Source organism: Clytia hemisphaerica, unplaced genomic scaffold, assembly GCF_902728285.1.
Source record: "Clytia hemisphaerica strain Z4C2 unplaced genomic scaffold, Clytia hemisphaerica genome assembly, whole genome shotgun sequence".
NCBI classification, from domain to species: domain Eukaryota; kingdom Metazoa; phylum Cnidaria; class Hydrozoa; order Leptothecata; family Clytiidae; genus Clytia; species Clytia hemisphaerica.
The window spans coordinates 473252-492558 of NW_027103758.1; the positions used below are offsets into that span (position 1 = coordinate 473252).

The window sequence follows — 19307 nt, forward strand, 5'->3', positions numbered from 1 at the left end:
CGCTCTATGAAGTAAAAATCATTTTTGAAAAGAAGAAAGTGTGATAAAAAGCCATGATTTTGTATAAAGTGATCATAACCATCGTACTGGCATTGCTCGTTCAAAGCACTACAGCACAGAATTGTTGGAATCACGGGGGATTGATCGGGATCACCAGATATTCTTCAAGTATTCTCTACAAAGTATGTCTTCATGGTGTCGTCCAAAGTAAACTTATCAGTCGGCAATCTACCGGCTGTTTACACATACCTCACAGCTTAGTCAGGGTGACGGGCAGTAAATTTCAACATCTCAAGGACAACGAGTGTGTGGGAGAAGATGGGAAAGCTCGGCGACAAGGCTATGGTGTTGTATTAGGGCAAAAGACACTGAAATGTATCCCAGTGCTTTTCGAATACTGCGGCACACCGCAACTAGACGCATGCTGTGAAAATGTGCACAATATCAAAGGGCCGTATTCGTGTCTGGTATACACCGTTAAACGTTTGAGTTTGAAGCAGAAAGTGTTACTGAACACAGGTCATCAGTACTTTCACACTTCCAACCAACAGAACGGGAAAGATAACTTGGTGACGTCAATACAGAAAGTAGTTCAAACTGCCTCCACATATTTCTATGGTTATTCGAGCGGAAGAAAGCGGACTAGCTATTCGCTATTTGCACACACTAAACTGGAATGGCTTTAAAACGAGCAAAGATGAACTAAATCAGTTATATAATTACATAAAACATTTTTAGATCTAACTTTACCCAGTATATTAAACAGAGATACTAATTTAAACAGCTTATGATTTTTACCTTACTTGCCTCCATCTTTTTTTCCTATCTACAGGTCTTTCAAAACATAAAATTGAATGACAGTCACCTTTTGTCTTTTAGACATTATTAAAATCGTCTTTATTTTATTGGCATGAGTCTATCACCAAAAATAATAAAAAAATATTTCACAAAGATCACACAATTTAAAAACGATGTCACCTTGAAAAGTTTTTCTTCTTGTCGAATCCGCCATGTTTGCTTGTTTTCTTCTGGTAACCATAGCTACCGCCTCCCCCATAGTTCAAAGCGCCATTTCTTTTTTTCATCTTTTCACCGCTTTTGCTTGTGTGAACACCTTTGTTGTTGGAAGTGGGAGTTAAGGAAACTTCTTCTCAAGGGATCAAATGTAAAAGGTTCGGTAGTATGTATTCATTCGGAAGAGAAAATAAGATTTTTATAGTTGATTTGACTTAGGGGGCCGTAGCATAATAACGTCTGATCTAAATCTAAGTTATAGCCGAAGGCCACAATATGAAAGCTGAAAAGTGTTGGCTGCTGCGGGCCACCGAAAAAGACGGTTGGGGAGCTGAGCTAACCTGGTATTTTTCTTTTAATCAGGAATTTATGAAAATAATGCAGCAAATAACGGTCGACCAAAATTTCAAATTCGTTACTTTTCCCCGACCGAATTTACAACTTAGTCACTTCCACCCGACTAAAATGTCCAAATGAAATGGTTTCCTTTACTAGCTCGAAAATAGATCTTGTAATTCGACGTTTAAAGCAATAATTTCGGTAAATAAAGACGTAAAAAATTTGGCTTTGAATTTTGATTGGGAGAAAAAAATCGGGTAAAAGTTTTGGTCGGGTGATAAAATGTCGGGGAAAAATTTCTCACCCCCTAAAAATTTTCGTCACTTTCCCCCGACATTTTTTTCTCTCGATAAGGTAGATTTAAATTGAAATAGGTGTTTAGCCAATCTAAGGGTCATTTTAGACTCCAAAATTTTAAAACCTTGTCAGATTATTCTCGCTACATCATAAGTTAGACTTAGTTCATGGCATGGATTTTCAATTGGAAAAAAACACCAAAAGACTACATTTTTTATAAACATGAAAAGGATACTGAGGTTGACACCCGGTGGTGTGATGAACCCAAAACCTTTGCCAACTTTTTGTAAGTCCAGTGATTCGACGTTGAAGATATTTTTATGTTGGTGTGAGGCGTACGCTTGTAGGTAAGACCTGTATCCGTCTTTGGCTGATTTGTTTAAGAAGTAATTCTTCTGAATTAACTTCTCCAACTAGTGAATAAGAAATAATTTCGTTTTTAACTGGTCATCAATACAAGACTAATCTCGAAGACAGTTGATTCTCGCTAATTCGAATTACATAAGCATTTGGATAATAGAAAGCATTTTAGGAAATTTTCTCTTTGACGAATAATAGAAGTTCGAAACTCTACTGAACAAGAAGAGCGAGTCAGTGATGATAATTCAAGACGTTAAAAAACTGAAACAGTAACATACACTCAGACCATGTTCACATGCTACGGTTCTGTTCCGCTCCGAAACAAAATGAAGCCATTCTATTGGTTGAATTCAAGTTTTACGTCACTTCTAACCAATAGAATGGCTACATTTTGTTTCGGAGCGGAAAGGAACCGTAGCGTGTGAACATGGTCTCAATGAAAAGAAGAAGAGCTAAAAATAAACTTACTTGTTGTTGGATATTGGATATTTTGGCTTTGGAGAAATCATACTCATTCAATGGTACCTGTTTGCATGAAAAATAAAAACCAACAGTCATTTCGTGTTATACAGGTAATACCATATTACAGGATAAAATTTGTTTACATGAACCTTGTTCAATTATTTCTGCTTAATTTTAGGTATGTCTTCAGAAGTCGTCTGGAATGCTAGACTTGACAAATGGTCATAAAACACAGAATGGAATGCTAGACTTGACAAATGGTCCTAAAACACAGAAAACCAATCGGAGCTTTCGAGGCAGAAAGCACTTGTAAGGACACACGGAAGGAAAAAGCTTTCAGAGATATTTTCTACGAAAGACAGTTAGCGCAGAAGAGTAACTAAAGTCGAGAACGTTGATGCAAAGATGAAAGCAGAGTTTTAACAAACCTTTGCATGTTTCAGGTATCTGAGGAATCCAAGTTCTTCAGGTAAAAGGAAAAGTAAAGCGTGACCCCGACCGTCCGATCCGCGGGCCGTCCTCCCTACACGGTGAATGTATTCCTGCAAGAAAAGAAAGAAGAATTAATTACTGCACTTCTCTTACTCTTCCTTTCAATCACTTTTTCTTCTCTCAAATTGTACATCTCTACAGTAATTACTACATAGTGTCCTCCAGGGTTTGTTCCCCCCACCAAATTCTTGATTTTTTTAAATCTCCCCCCTCTTTTTTTTCCCCCTATGACCTTTCGGTTTTTTAGTTTCCCCCCTCTTTTTTGCTTTCCCCCCAGAAAATTCTGAAAATATCAGTTTCCCCCCAAATTTCAACCTGACACAAACGTAAAATCTTGCTGCAAAATGAATACTAGACAAAATGGAACGAAAATTGGTTAATTTTTCAATCAAGATCTAATCACATGATATCATGTGGAATGACCTTGGTTGCTGAGATAAAGTTGAAGTGATTTCACACTTCCCCCCACCAAATTTGCCAACTATCGATGTTTTCCCCCCTTTACTATTCAAATTTTCATTTTCCCCCCTCACCCATTCTAAATTGGAAAATTGGTTCCCCCCCCCCTTTATAAAGGGGGGGAGGAAACTATGTAATAATTACAGAGGTATAATAAGTGGCAAAAACAACGGTTCACAGTTAATATGAAAGCCTTTGCAAGATCTTGTTCAGAAAAAAGAAATACTATGGAGTCTTCATAGCTCGAATCTCTATAACTCGAATATTTTTCATTCACTTGGACAAGTTTTCCTTATAAACCAATCTCCGTAACTCGAAATTTCCGTAACTCAGATAAATTTGCGTTTCCCGTGCGAATTATGGGGACTACACTGTATGAAAGTTTTTGGAAGATTTTGTTCGGAAAAAGGAAAAAGAAAGTACCTTTGGATCATCTGGTGGATCGAATTGGACGATCCAATCAACTTCCGGAATATCCAGACCACGTGCGGCCACATCCGTGCAGAGTAGGATCCCACTCTCCGCTGTACAAAACTCGAAAAACGTGCTCGTCCGTTTTTGTTGTTTTTGTCGGCCCTGAGTGAAAACAAGACAGCAATCACATAAAAAAGCTTAACCATAGGTTATATCAAATAATATTAGATCAAGGAGAGATCTTGATGATTTTTTCCCTTGTCTTTTGAGTGATTTTGTTGTTTCGTATTTTGCAGTGTTGACCTTTTTACGATCCAAGGAAGAGATGTGTAACCTTTTAATGTATTGCAACTAATACATAGTGATAAAAGCACAATATTCATTGTTATTTATATTTAGTTCTGGAAATGTAAAAAATGGATTTTTTAACGCGCTTCGAAAGAAGAATTTTGGTTTGACTTACATGGATGTCGAGTACAGGGATGTCGATATAGTTGAGTAGTTCAGCATGGTATTTGACGGAATTGCAAGAAGAGAAAAAGACCATGACTTTCTTCTTTCGGTTCTTCTTCAAGAAGGTAAAGAGAAGAAGGAATCGCTTGTCCGCTGGTACCACGATGTATCCCTGAAGTTGGGGAAATAGTGGCAAGAACATTAGTTTCTATAGGAAATGAAAGTTTGTGGTATAGCTTACAGCTCCTTCGGTATGATACTAAATGTGTTTACATTTGCTGACAGAAATTCTTAACTTCACTTTTTTACCGACTACACAATTGCTTCATCGTGGCTGACGACTCTTCCTTTAAGGGAAGAGAATTTCATATTGAACAAGCAAGAATTCTTCGATGCGACTTTCATGCGGTATGGTTGACAGATGAGGAGACTACCGGTCAAATGTGCATGTCAAGCATCCTTCTCCATCGAACATGCACTTTCTTGTCACCTCGGTGGTTACGTCATTCATCGTCACAACAACATCCGTGATGCGTTGGCGGTGATGTTGAAAGAAGTTACACACGATGTGAGAATCGAACCCACATTATTGGAAAAAAACAACACAGTTACTATGTGTTTCTTATTGTGTTAAAAGCCTTACTTGTTCAATTCCTTCAGCAGTAGAAGTTTCTTTATCATCGTCAACACCCACATATAAAGGAGCTTTCTTCAACGAAAGACGCGCCAAATCTTCCACTTTTCGTGTTTGTGTCGCTGAAAATAACATCGTCTGTCTTTTCTCTGTAAAAGAGGTTTAGGGTTAAAAGATAGTTATGAAGTCAATGAACTTTCTGAAAGAAGGTTACAGCAGGTGGGGAGGAAAGTTGACTTACTTGGTAGGATGCGAATGATTTGCTTCATCTCCTCTTCGAAACCGATCTCAAGAATTCTGTCCGCTTCATCAATGATCAAACATTGAAGGTTTTTAAAGACGAACCCTGGCGTATTCTAAATGACAAGTTTTAACGTAAAATGTATTATATGGCTATGGTTCAAAAATACGATCTCACAATTCAATCTACAGCGAGTCTCTAAGGTGCTCCAGGCATAGTTTAATGACACACCGCTCTAGACCCATGTAAACTTTCCTTAAACAAACAAGATAATGGAATATCTACAAACCTGAAGATGATCGAGGAGTCTACCAGGGGTAGCAACAACAAGGTTGACACCTCTAGAAAGTCGTTCTGCTTCTTGTTTTCGATTGGCACCGCCCATCACGATACCGAAGGTGTGGTGGTGGTGTTGCATTAGATCTCTCACCACACCAAAGGTTTGTAAGGACAGTTCTCTCGTCGGTGATATGATGATTATACCAGTTCCTAAATAGGAGAAAGTCTTGTCAGGATTTCTTACTTATGATCATAATATTATTTAGAGCTGATATTTCCACCTTTGTTTAGGACAAAAAGTAAAGGAGTTTCGTAAAGATTTTTGTGTGTATCACAGATCAAACACTTCAACAGTGAAACAAAACATACCATTTCTTGGCATGAAGTTCAATTTGAAAAGAAGCTCCACAGCGGGAATGAGAAACGCCAGCGTCTTTCCCGATCCAGTCTTAGCAGCGCCCAAAATATCCCTGAAATGGAAATCGAAATATTGCTTAGCTCTAGTTTTGACGACCCACTTTTCTCCCTGCATATTCTAATTAGCGAGTTTATGTATGTGTGTTTTTCAGCGACGGAGACGGTAAGGTTCTAATTTGAGTAGATCCTGACCAGCTGAGGACGACGGTAAATCAGCACTTTTACCGTCCTCGATTTTGCGGGGCGGAATTGCGGGTTTCTCCAAATCGCTTCAGTCACTCTACCGTCCTCAAAAGTGCAAATACATAAACTCGGTATTGTGAATTAAAGTGGGCATAAAGGGGATTGTCTAAAGTCAATGCATTGCCCTCTTTTGACGTCAATGCAATGTCTTCTTTCAATCTTTTCCAAGCAAAGAATTTAACTGCCAACTTTGTGTCCACTTTTGGGCTACTCTTACAATTAGAATAGGCAGGGCAGAGAGTGGGCCGTCTAAACTAGAGCTTACTTACTGTACAGACGTGCATTTTTTCTCGTTTAAAAATTCTGGCTATGATTCTTAGAATGTTTTTACTTTACCTTGCAAGTTTGTTAATATAACTTAAATTTTTCCAATCTTGATCATTTTTTATAATGTTTATTTGGTGCCTTCAGAACAGAAATTCTGGATTCATTTGCAAAACGCAAAATGTAAGAGCATATGTAAATTTGACCAGCATTTTTGGGGGCCAAACACTGGAGGAAAAAGTGCATACCTGCCATCCAGAAGCGGCATCACTGTTCTGTACTGAATTTCCGTCATATGTGTGAACGTCATGTCTTCGGTAATTGCTTTTAGTGTCTTTTCACAAACGTGCTGTTCCAAAGATTTGAATTCTTTACTCGGTGGAAGCGATGCTTCTGCAAGAAAGAACAATGTAAAACTTAATCTTCCCAGAGACTCAGCTAATAATAGTGTAGAGGCATAAAATAAAGGTTTTTTAGCTCCGAAATTTTGCACACTAACACTATACCAAAATAAGATTCCTTTGACCGAGAGAGGCAAAATTCATAGGCCCTTGGTTACCCTTGGCGACGTTTTTTGATTCATTTGCAATATTTACAAGTTAACTTTTATCAACGATCTACAGCAAAGCTGCCACGAGAAGCGCACCGCTGCTCATCGAACTCAATCAGACTCCGACTGGAACGAATTTTGTGACGCTCGCAATGCATTAAAAAGAAAGATAAAACACACTAAAAAGACTTTCTACCGCAGACTTCTTTCATCGAAAAAACCAAAAGAAATCTGGAGGCTGATTCATCGAATTCTCAATCCAACAAAAAGTGTGATAAATATCCGACCATCCGTACTAAATGCACACTACCTATCCACGGCACCAAGAATCCTTGGATCGCAACCAACTTCCACTGAAGAAATCCAACATCTTCTTCGAAATTTCGTCACTGAGGTTGATCAGGAATTTGAGTTTCAACCCGTCACTTATGATCAAGTTGTCAAAGAGATAAAGAATCTTCGAAGTGACTGCTCTGCCGGGTATGACAATCTACCAGTATCGCTGATCAAACCTATCGCCGACCATCTAGCGTCACCACTAACTCACATCATAAACACAGGGATCGCTCAAACCACTTTCCATCAGCAATGGAAAATCGGTAAAGTAATACCGATTCCAAAAACTGAACAGTCCGTCACTCCTGACCAATTCAGACCCGTCACTGTTTTGCCTATCTTATCAAAACTTTACGAAGGTTTAATGGCAAAGCAGATCGTTGAGTACATTGAAAGAAACCAGATATATCAACAAACCATGTCTGGTTTCCGCAAGCGTCATTCTACCGAAACGCTCCTAATGAAGATACGAGACGACATCATTGGTGCGATGAACAAAAGCGAAGTCACACTAGCCGCCTTTCTTGATTATTCCAAAGCCTTCGATACCGTCGATTACAAAACGCTACTGGTAAAACTACGAAAGATAGGCTTTTCGAACAGTGCTGCCATGCTTATGCTTTCGTACTTATGTAATCGTCGCCAATTCGTTCAGATTGACGACAAAAAATCTGACTACGGAACTGTATCGTTTGGGGTACCTCAAGGCTCTATACTTGGACCAATTCTATTCAACCTTTATACCGTCGACCTACAAGATAACGTTGATGGTGGGAGTAAAAACCAATATGCAGACGACACTACTATCTATGAACACTGTAAGACAGTAAACCTCCCAGCTTCAATCGTCAACTTAACACATCGTTTAAACCAACTTAGAGAATGGTCAAGCACTAATAATCTGGCGTTTAATAACAAAAAAAACAAAATCATGCTACTGTCAACACTGAGAATGTCAAACCCTCACGATTTCATGAACGCCGATCACGCAACCTTTCATATCTATCACACAGACCAACTGATAGAACGATTTATAAACTTCTTGGCATCCAATTCGATCAAAATCTAAATTGGCAAACTCATATCGATAAACTCTGTCAATCAGTTTATGCAAAATTATACGTGCTACGCTATCTTCGTCGCACAGCAACTTTTCGTCTGCGGAAGCAACTGGCAGAAGCCCTTCTTATATCGAAGTTACACTACTGTTGTTCATTGTTCTGGAACCTGCCACAAATCCAGTTGAAAAAACTTGATAAACTGCTATGCAGAATTGCAGCTTTTGTGACGCTGAGATATTCTACAATAAGATGTAGTACAGCTTGGTTGGTTACCGATCCAGCAGCAAATTAATTTTGAACTTTTGAAACTCGCGCACAAATCGATTCACCAGGATGAGTTTCCATCGTACTTAAAAGTTTTTAAATTAAGAGTCGCTGGACGTAATACTCGTAATGTTGAGGAAGTTGAATCTAAATACGAGACTAATGTATCGGAAAAATTATTTGTTGGCAAGGCAAGTCGCCTTTTGAATGATATTCCAAAAGCGATCAGGGAAGAACCTGATCACAAAAAATTTCGCAATATTTTAAAAAAGTATTTATTAGATCGTAGTCTGGCAATATTTTATACACGTTATATCTAATTTTTTTTTCTACAATCGGTAACCTCACAGCAATCTATACATTACTCAATCTTATAGTTTTCTTCGTTCGAGTTAGCAGTATTCAACACTACAATTTCTCATCATGTTCAAGTCTTAGCAACGTTTTTTCGGGTCGTGCCAGTTTTTTTTTTTTTGTTTTCTTGGGACCTCACTCACTTTCAAAATTTCTATGATCATGAGGTCTAGTTGGTTATATTATTAATATTTACCTTACAATATTTACTTGATATTTTAGTCTGGTGGTCTGATCAACATTGAAATTTTCGCAGGATTAGCCACTTCAATACTATTATAACTCAACCGAAGTTTTCCTAATTAATAACACCAACAAGCTATACTTTCTGTTTTTTTTTCTGCAATTTTGCGAGCTCTGCCAGTATCCTTGAGTTTTGTTTTGTGTTTTGTTTCTACAGTTATTACGGTTTTACAATCTGCAATTTTGTGAGCTCTGTCAGTATTCTTGAGTTGTTTTTTTTGTGTGTTTTGTTTCTACAGCATATTTTTTTCATAGAATATAATTATCTTTTTATTTAAATATGATTATTTTTACATAGGACGAATAGCCATTGTAAAATATGGAAGAGCCTGAAAGACAATTAATAATAATAAAAAAAAAAATAACTTGACTTTTAAGTTTCTACACTATAAGTAGAGAAGAATAGTTATGAGACCTTTTCTAAATCAAATTTCAATGGATGAACAATCAAGAGAATTTTTACCTTGTGTTGGTAGTTCGGGTAATTTTTCCTTCACCTCTTCCTCCTTCTCAGCGGATGCTTCTTCTGTTTTCTTTTGCGTTTGTGTCCCCTCTTCTTCTGCTTCTTCTTCGGGTTCAACTTTCTTCTTCTTTTTCTTCTTTTTATCTTAAATTGAAAACATAACGAAAAACTGAGAATAATAAGGACTGTTTGACAGTAGAAATTTCCTTTCAGCCAGAAAATTGAATAAAAGAATATGACAAAATCGCCCGAATTCTTAGAATATTCTCATTTGAGGCCGTGTGTCGAAATCTGGCTGATATAGTGTGACAACTTTTTGTTGATAGTAAAGTTTATGTCAACTCAGTAATAAAGGACATTTCAATGCCGATGCAGGTATTGCTGGTATTTTATTTATATTTTATGGAGATGAATTCAGACTTAGAAAACCAACAAATTATTTGATTAATGTTGACTTACTATTTGATGTGTCTTCTTGCTCTTCTGGCTTTTCTTTTTCAATCTTTCGTTTTCTTGAACTGTCAACTACAAAAGGTATTGAAAGTATTTGAGAATTTATTGACTATGAATACCTTAAATTAAATGGTATATTCTAGAGGGCTATATATTTTCACATGTTATAATATCATCATTAATATTTTCAGACTTTGAAAATTCCTTACCTTTTGTTATTGTTTCTGTTTGTTCTTCCTCTGCACCACTTTCACTTTCACTTTCGATTTCATCATCTTGTTCCTGTACCTTTTCTTCTAATTTCTTCTCTTTTAATTTGGCTTTACGCTTTTCTTGAAGTTTTGCCAACTTTTTGAAGTGCTTCTTCTGATGTAGATTTTTCATTGTGCTGATGTGTTTTCTCTTTTTATTATGTTTTTTAATGCTGAACTAAACCAAATGAGCAAAAACGTAATAAATATGGGTGAAAAAAAAATTAAAATGACAAATCTAATGGGAAAATAATGCATGGGCATTTCAAGTTATTGAAAAAGGGGGAAGAAACCACCACATTTAATTTTTCTTTCAATAAATATTATTATATTGAAACCAGATGAAACCTAAAGAAAAAAAATGTCACAGTTTGAAAATAGTAAGAATATCAGGTCGCCACTGGAGAGAATAGATATATGTAACAAATAATATATAAATAAAAAACGAACAAAGAATTTATTCTAAGTCAATAATCATTATTTATGGTCTCACTGAGAAACCGGTTTGACTCTTGCAGTGATCTGATTTTCTCTTTCAAAAGACAACAATTTCTTTGGTTGTTTCTCAACTCCTGTATTTCTTGGTCAATCTGTTGCTGTTGTTCATTGCTAATCAGATCCTTTGGAGGTTCTGCAGAATGTTCTTTTTTAAACTGCTCTGAGTTAAAAATTCCATTTTTATTGATGTCATCAATAATTTCTTCACTTCGAGACGTAATCATGACACTGAAAACCTGTTTGAAATGATCCTGTTGTACTTTCAAATACTGTTTTTGTTTTTCTGTGGTGCCAAACGTTTCATTTAATGAACTTACAATGTCAACTATGAGATCATTGCTCATGTTTTGAGCATGCTTTTGGAGTTCCCCGATGAACTGCTCTGCCACTGGTCCACCATGGAGTTTATATTGCTCAAGTAATTTTTCCTTCAAATGTGGAATGCTTTGAGGTTGCTCACTCTTCTGCTTTTCTGGTAAAATACAGGCGCTTTTTCCTTCTTCCATCTCTTATTTCATTACAACAGCCTAGTTCTATTCAAAAATTTAATAGAAATCAAAAGAATTATATTGATGACAGGCCAAATTCTGAAAAAGATATCGTGTGTGAATTTTTTTGCGCAACGCATCATGGGTAATCATTCGGGGAGAATTCGGAAAGCCGATATCGTCTATTAGGAAAGGAAAGACCCAATAAAACCCTTTCTACATGATGCGGAAACAAAATTTCAAATGGTGTTTGGGGCTTTAATGATTTGAAATTTCCTAACTAGGAAAGTTATTCGTTCTTGGCAGTATATCTCAACGCTCCGCCCATGAGAGATCATTATATTTTTGCACCTAAGATCAATTTTAACTTAATAAAACTAATGGTCTTGGTTAGAACTTGCGATTTTGGAGTGATTAGGAGAAACCAGACGGTACTAATCTGTACTAATCGATAAATTCAATTATCGAAGTAATCGATAATGATTGAAGTAATCGAACAACCACTTATCAGTGAGGATATTATCACGATTCTCAGATTTACGGAAAACACCAGTATTTTGCTGATTATTGCCTTGATTGCCCAAAACCCGTAACCTTTTTAGCTTGAGGGAAGAAAAAAATTAGAGTTTTTGGGTTTGCCAAAAAAACGCCTAGTCAAAATTGTTTCATCTTCGCAGGATCCATTCCCAACCTCAAAATACATCTTTTTGTCTAGGTTTTTTTTTGGCAAGTTCTTCCTTTGAAGAATATTGATCACTTTCGTTTTCCCCTAAGACCGCGAGAGAAAAAATATTAGGGCCCGCGCTGTCTAGGCGGGCGGCCTAGACTCACTTTCGTTTTGTATAATTTTATAATGACGTATAATAGGGTAGCGTAATTCATGCAAAAATAATAATAATCTTTTTGTTTTTATTTTCAGGTATGCCGCCAAACATTGACGTCATCGTGTATGAATTTAGCATGAACAATAGGACCGACAGACTTGACAAAAGAAACAAACAATTAATAAGACGACTCGAGAATCTTAAAATGAGGGCGTTTTCTCCGCCTGATATCACGCACACAGAAGACGCTGTTTAAAAAGCGGGGGTAAAAATAGTAAGTAATAGCTTTTGTAAGTGTTTATTTTGCGAAATATATAACCATTTTCTAATATGGTCTACAAATTAGCATTTTTAGAATTTTGATAATGAAAACTTAAATATATAATGAATAAAAAAACAAACCATTTCAATTTTTTTATAAGTTTCACCCCCGGAAAAATTATGTATTACCTATTACGTAACTTTACATTTCCCGACTCGCTAACTCCCAGAGGAATTCCGATTGTAAACCCGATTGGTTAATTTCGGAACAACTTCATAATGGCAGATAATTTAGAAGTGTCTAGTGGAAAGGTCGTTTGAATTTTTTGATGTCAGTATTAATTTTGTTGGTTGATGGCTTTTGTTGAATCTGGCAAGAAAAAAGTAAACAGGTATAGCTTTTTCTAACCAAGGATCTGAAGGACTCAAGCCACACTGCTTATCGATTAACAATCGAATGTCGAGTACCAAAATTTCAAAGAAATTGTGAGTATTCAATCACTTTCTTAACAACCCTTTGAAGACTCGATAACCGTTCGAGTACTTTGATTGTTATTGATTACTTTCAATAACTTTGACAACTTTGATAACCTATTGATTACTTTGATAACCAATTTTTATGATATATCTTTAAGAAAAATCAAAAAAATGACCTAAAACCAAAGCACAAAAAGAAGCCCCGTCATAAGAATTGACCCTCTTATTTCCCAGCTATTTTCCCGGCCATTTTGCGTGCCTTCGCCCTGGGTTTACTCAAATAATTCATATCGCGCATTCTGATTGGTTGGAGAAAACGAAAGTGGTTTTCGCGTACGTGAATTGCGTGTTTTAATTAAATTAAATAAACGTGGTTTCAGATTATTTTGACTGGATCTGGAAACATATTTGATAAAATCGAAGGCTGGAAGGTACCGTAACTTGATCTAATGTCGACATCCCTCCTCTAATTCCTGCAATCTTTTTATCAACTGAAATTGATAGAAAGGTTGAAACTGTTTTTATTTGCTTAGTAGTGGTCACAGAGGAATAATCCTTTTTTAAGCAGTGATTCAAGCTTTCATATTATTCCTGTCTCTAAAGAAGGATGTCGGAATTAGAAGAGGGATGTCGATATTAGACAAACTTACGGTACTCAATACAATCGAAGGTATTCAATATGATCGAAGGTAATAAAAAAGTAATCGAAATGATTGAACAGGACCCTGCCGACGCACCGGACTTAACGAACACCGGACACGCAAAAGTCTGGTGTAAAATGAGAATTTTTTTACCACCAGATCATCTCTACACCGGACTTAAGAAAGTCGGATGTCCGGTGTTGGAGAAGGATACTTTTTTCAACCGGACAATCAAAACACCAGACATGATAAATGTCCGACGTCCAAAATTCCCTGTATGCAACACCGGACTGACACCGGACTTATTGCCTCCGGTGTAGCAAAAGGATACCGTGAGTGGTCCTAAATCTGACAGCCCTGCCTAAATCCGATAGGGTCTTTCAAAGTTACAAACTAAAATAAAAACAAACCTTTCGCTGTGACGCAATGAAGATACCAAAGTGTCAACTAAACTGAGAGATTTGATACACTGAACCAATGGAACCAAATAACAATAATTGCTTCTCATACAAAAACATAATTTCTTATTACAAAATTGTTAACGTTTTAAACACGAATAACAGATTCATAATAATTAGAGGTAATTATTTTTACAACTCACACTTTTTTGATCACATTAATTGACATCTTGGCATTATAGTAATATTTTTAAGTGTTTTATTTCAAGAGCTCTTACAATAGTTTATTGTTCAACTTGGAGAGGGAATGTTTGTAAACATATAATTTTTTTTCATAGCAGTTATCTGGGGGGTCGGATTTAGGCAGGGCTGTCGGATTTAGGACCACTCACGGTACTTTTTACCACCGGGACAAATACACCGGACAGTCCGGTGCGTTGGCAGGGTCCTGATTGAACAAATCGAAAATGGCCGAAGAAAATGCCATAATCTGGAGTCGAGTGAGTATTCGATCACAGATAAAATCGATAGGTGGTCACTGACCACCTTCGATTATTATCGATCATTATTGATTACTTTGATCACAATCGAACGTTCGATAAGCACTTTCCTAATTACGAAAGTTTTCTTTCCTATTAGGAAAGCCTTTCCTAATTAGGAAAGTGAAGTGGGGGAAATTGTGAAATACTTTCCTACCTATCCTAATTAGGCAGCAATCACAAATATCTTTGTTTCGCGTCGCCCGACCAACTCTAGAAAATTGAGAAGAATTGAGTCGGTAAGTTTGTCGGACTTTTTCCGTTGATGACGTTTCCTTCGTTTAAAATTTTTAATATTGCCGATTTTTTGCGAGCGATTTCTAGCGCATTCGCGGCATTTTGACTTTGCTTATCATTACATGCGCCATTTTGGGTCGGAGGAGTCACAATGTTCAAATCAAAGGTCATAATTTGAAACCACCCATAACACAGGCTGTTGTTTTTTGGCTGCTGGCTGGCTGGCAGTTTCCTTCAAGAATGGGCCATTCCAGTTGTTATTCGTTACCCCCCAATGGACGACATGGAATTTCCGTAGCAAATTGCTTTCAAGAAAGTCCGGAATTTCCGTAACAAATTTACAAAATACCTATCAAAACTGTGGAATTCCGTTGCTGTAACCTAAAAAAATCATGGAATTCCAATACTTTAATGCAAAATTAAGTAAAATTCATGGAATTCCGATACTTTCTCTTTAAAGTTTGCCTGGAATTCCGTGCCAAAATTTATTTCAAAAATTGATGTCATCCATTACACAGGAAAAAATGTTCGATTTCCAAGGTTGGAAATTCGATATTTTTGGGTTGGAAATTTTGGTTTTATAATTGAAGGTTGGAAATTTGGGCGGTTACTTTAAAGTGATTTGGAAAACGTAAATTACCCATAGGTTTTGTAGAATAAACCAATGCGCTTGAAAAATCAAGTGAAAAAAAACCAATGTAGAAATGACAGTTTTCCAAGGCTGGTTGGAAAAAAAGACTTTTTGGGTGGGAAATTTTTATTTTCCAAACAGTTTGGAAATTGAAAAAAAAGGTCAAAAATCGATGTGAAAATACATATTTTTGTAAATTTGATAACTCAGGTTGAAAAACTAGACTTTTTGGGTCGGAAATTTGTGTTTCTCCCAAACAGTTTGGAAAACGTTAAAAATACATGTGGAAATTACATTTTTGTGAAATTGAAACCCTTTCGATTGGAAAACTAGACTTTTTGGGTTGGAAATTTGTGTTTCTCCCAAACAGTTTGGAAAACGTTAAAAATACATGTGGAAATTACATTTTTGTGAAATTGAAACTCTTTCGATTGGAAAACTAGACTTTTTGGGTTGGAAATTTGTGTTTCTCCAAACAGTTTGGAAAACGTTAAAAATCCATGTGGAAATTACATTTTTGTGAAATTGAAACTCTTTCGATTGGAAAACTAGACTTTTTGGGTTGGAAATTTGTGTTTCTCCAAACAGTTTGGAAAACGTTAAAAATCCATGTGGAAATTACGTTTTTCTAACCATTTTCTGCGCATGCTCCTTTGAGAAAACCACAAGCGATTTTTCGCTCAAAACTGTTTTGATGTATAGCTAACCTGGATATTAGACTATAATGTGAGCAGTCAAGCTGTAAGTTTCCGTCAGGTGAGGCGTCGCTTCGGAGCGGCCTCGGTCAATCGCAGTGAGTTCGCACAGTGAAGCACATAGGGTACTTGTGTCATAGTTTCAAATAGCGCCCTGCTGAGCTGTGTGAGTGATCTAAGATCAACCACGTATCTGTGCGAACAATAACGAGAGATTGACCGGGAGCCATCGAGCCTAGGCTAGCGAGTGACTGTTCACAAAAACAATAACCTTGTTTAAGATCTCTTCTCTCTCTGCCATCACTTTTTGGATTTTGGCTTTTTTCAACCTAGATTTTCGAAAATTCCAACCTTGTTAAATTTGGATTTTGGCTTTTTTCCAACTGAATTTTGAAAAATTCCAACCTTGTTAAATTTGGATTTTGGCTTTTTTCAACCTAGATTTTCGAAAATTCCAACCTTGTTTTCCAACTGAATTTTAAAAAATTCCAACCTTGTTAAAGTTGGATTTTGGCTTTTTTCAACCGCGATTTCCGAAAATTCCAACCTTGTTTAAGTTTGAATTTTGGCTTTTTTCAACCTCGATTTTGGAAAGTTCCAACCTTGTTTAAGCTTGGATTTTGGCTTTTTTCCAACTGAATTTTTAAAAATTTCAACCTTGTTTAAGCTTGGATTTTGGCTTTTTTCCAACTGAATTTTCGAAAATTCCAAGCCATGGAAAATGCAACATTTCCAACCTTGGACAATGTCCCACATTTTCAGGTTGGATTATCCATTGGATTTTATCTTTTTTCCAACTAAGAAAACTTGAAATTTCCAACCTTGGAAATCGAAAATTTTTTCCTGTGTTAGGGGGTAATGTTTTTTTTCTGGAATGGCCCAATATACTCCAAAAAATGGACGATGGAGGAAAACCCGAAAATTTTTACGACCGACCGACTGACTCACTTTTTAGACCCAACGAGGACGCGAAATGAAGATATTTGTGATTGCCGCCTTAGGCAAAAACTCCTGACTGCTTAAGTTAGAGCAATATTAGACAATTCTATGGTAACTGATGATAACTGAACCCCGTATAGGTCCGCAGATTTAAGAATCCCACTTGCAGTTAGTCACACTAGCGTCCCGCTAAAATGAGTATCAAACCAGACCCCCGCGCTCGATAGGATCGATCATCGGAACGGCTCGATGACGGATCGATATGTGATCGATGGATTACTTAACGATCCGGATAGGAGATCGATAGAGGATCGATACTCAAGATTTTTTTAAGCTTATGATTATTTATCGATCTATCATCGATCTTTTATCGATCTCGATTTACGATCGATAACAAATCGATTAACGATCGATGACGAATCGATTAACGATCGATGACGAATCGATTAACGATCGATGACGAATCGATATACTCGATTGAAATACTAGCTCAATAATGGATCAACGAAGGATCGATACTCAAGACTTTTTAATGGCTGAATCTTCCATCGATCTCCTATCCGGATCGTTAAGTAATCCATCGATCACATATCGATCCGTCATCGAGCCGTTCCGATGATTGATCCTATCGAGCGCGGGGGTCTGGATCAAAGATTAATGCTGCGAAAACACTATATCGTTTAATTGACTCTCAAGCAAAAAATGCGCCGCAAAACTTCTAAAGGGATTCATGAAAAAATAACCCGGCGCTTTTTAATGAAATTAACATTTTCAAAAACTTTGAGAAATTGCCTAAAATTTGAGCCATAGATGAAAAAATTAGAGCCAAGCCAACCTTGAAAACTAATTTGAAGATCAACTTCCCAAGAAAGAGATCTACGGGGGAGGCGGAATCCACCTAGATCCGCGCACCGCCGGATAGGCCATCTCCCGGAAATTTTGCCGGAACTCAAACAATGACCCATTTACATGTGCGGAATTGTTTTTACTTTAGCGTATAAACAAGGCCTTAAAAATCGAAGCGCTGTCTCGGGAATTGAATAACAAATTTTGGTTGGTTGATTTTGGCTACTGCACGTTTTATTTTGTTTCCAACTTTCAAGTTTTAATTGATATTGTCTTGCGAACTTGATTCAGGTAACTCTCATCCTTGTTGTTGAAATGTATCCTGTAGATGACTGATGTTGTTTTTTCTGAAAGCTTAATTTCCTAGTGTGACTAACTGACTTGAATCCTGAAGGATGATATCAATAATATCATTTGCCATTCCAATTTTCATGTTCCATTTTCATTTCTTTCACTCTCCAACCAAGAATTTAACTACCTATGATTTCCAGACAATTTAAAACTTAACTCTGCAACCAGTAGCACAAAACTCTTGGCAAAATATTGTTACTTAACTTTATTTGAGTCAAAAAGAAAAGCAACAAAAAATAAATAAAAACAGACAAAAAGCACATGTAAAGACCGCCATGTTTCATATTTCAGTCGGTCTCTACGGACAAATACCATAATAAATTCTAATGACAAGACCGTACTCATAAGTATAATAATATCATCTTTATCGTTGTATGGTCTAGCTGGGTCCAACTGAATGAGATCATACCCTTACCGCCCTTACCTACAAAAACTAAACTGTACGCCTCACTCCCAGGGCGTTTTTTCCGAAACGAAACTGTACCATTAATACCGTTCTACATTACGTGTTTTTTTGGAGTGTGATTATTTGCGTGCCTTGCGTGCCCTCGTGGGTCTCGTGGGTTACGTGGCTCGTGCCCTCGTGGGTTACGTGGGTCTCGTGCCCTCGTGGGTCTCGTGCCTTCGTGGGTCCAAAAAAATTACGTGGGTATCTCGTGGGTCCAAAAGAAATTTACGTATGGGTATCTCGTGGGTCCAAAAAAAAAAAAAAAATACGTGGGTCCAAAAAAAATTTCCGTGGGTATTTCGTGGGTCCAGAAAAGTATTACGTGGGTCCAAAAAAGAATTACGTGTGTATCTCGTGGGTGCAAAAAAAAGTTACGTGGGTATCTCGTGGGTCCAAAAAAAAAAATACGTGCGTCCAAAAAATTTACGTGGGTACTAATCTCGTGGGTCCAAAAAATTGCGCCAAGACTCTATGTATAGACTCGGTATAGACTCGCGCCGAAAAAAACCTTATGAGTTTTCAAGAGAGACTGTTTTCCTACAAAAGTGTGTACAATCGTAACGTATATCTTTTATTACAAGAGACGTAAATTCGTCTTCTTTAATGGGATAAAATTTTGGAGGGATTGAATTTCCCCCACAAAAAATTACTGATAGTGATAATGATAAAGTTAATATATTTCTATTTTTGA

At 36.9% G+C, this 19307-nt stretch overlaps 1 protein-coding gene across 1 annotated transcript; it reads right to left on the minus strand.

The window, feature by feature from the left end:
* Positions 1-866: 866 nt before the first annotated feature.
* LOC136805544 (uncharacterized) lies at positions 867-10521 on the minus strand. The gene is made up of 14 exons (XM_067062114.1): positions 10302-10521; positions 10099-10164; positions 9640-9783; positions 6617-6761; positions 5814-5914; positions 5455-5654; positions 5166-5280; positions 4934-5073; positions 4301-4462; positions 3847-3999; positions 2901-3014; positions 2479-2535; positions 1886-2063; positions 867-1114 (listed from the first exon to the last, which is right to left on the minus strand). Exons 1-14 carry the CDS (start codon positions 10474-10476, stop codon positions 975-977), a joined length of 1890 nt encoding a protein of 629 aa, XP_066918215.1. The 5' UTR covers positions 10477-10521; the 3' UTR covers positions 867-974.
* Positions 10522-19307: the final 8786 nt, after the last annotated feature.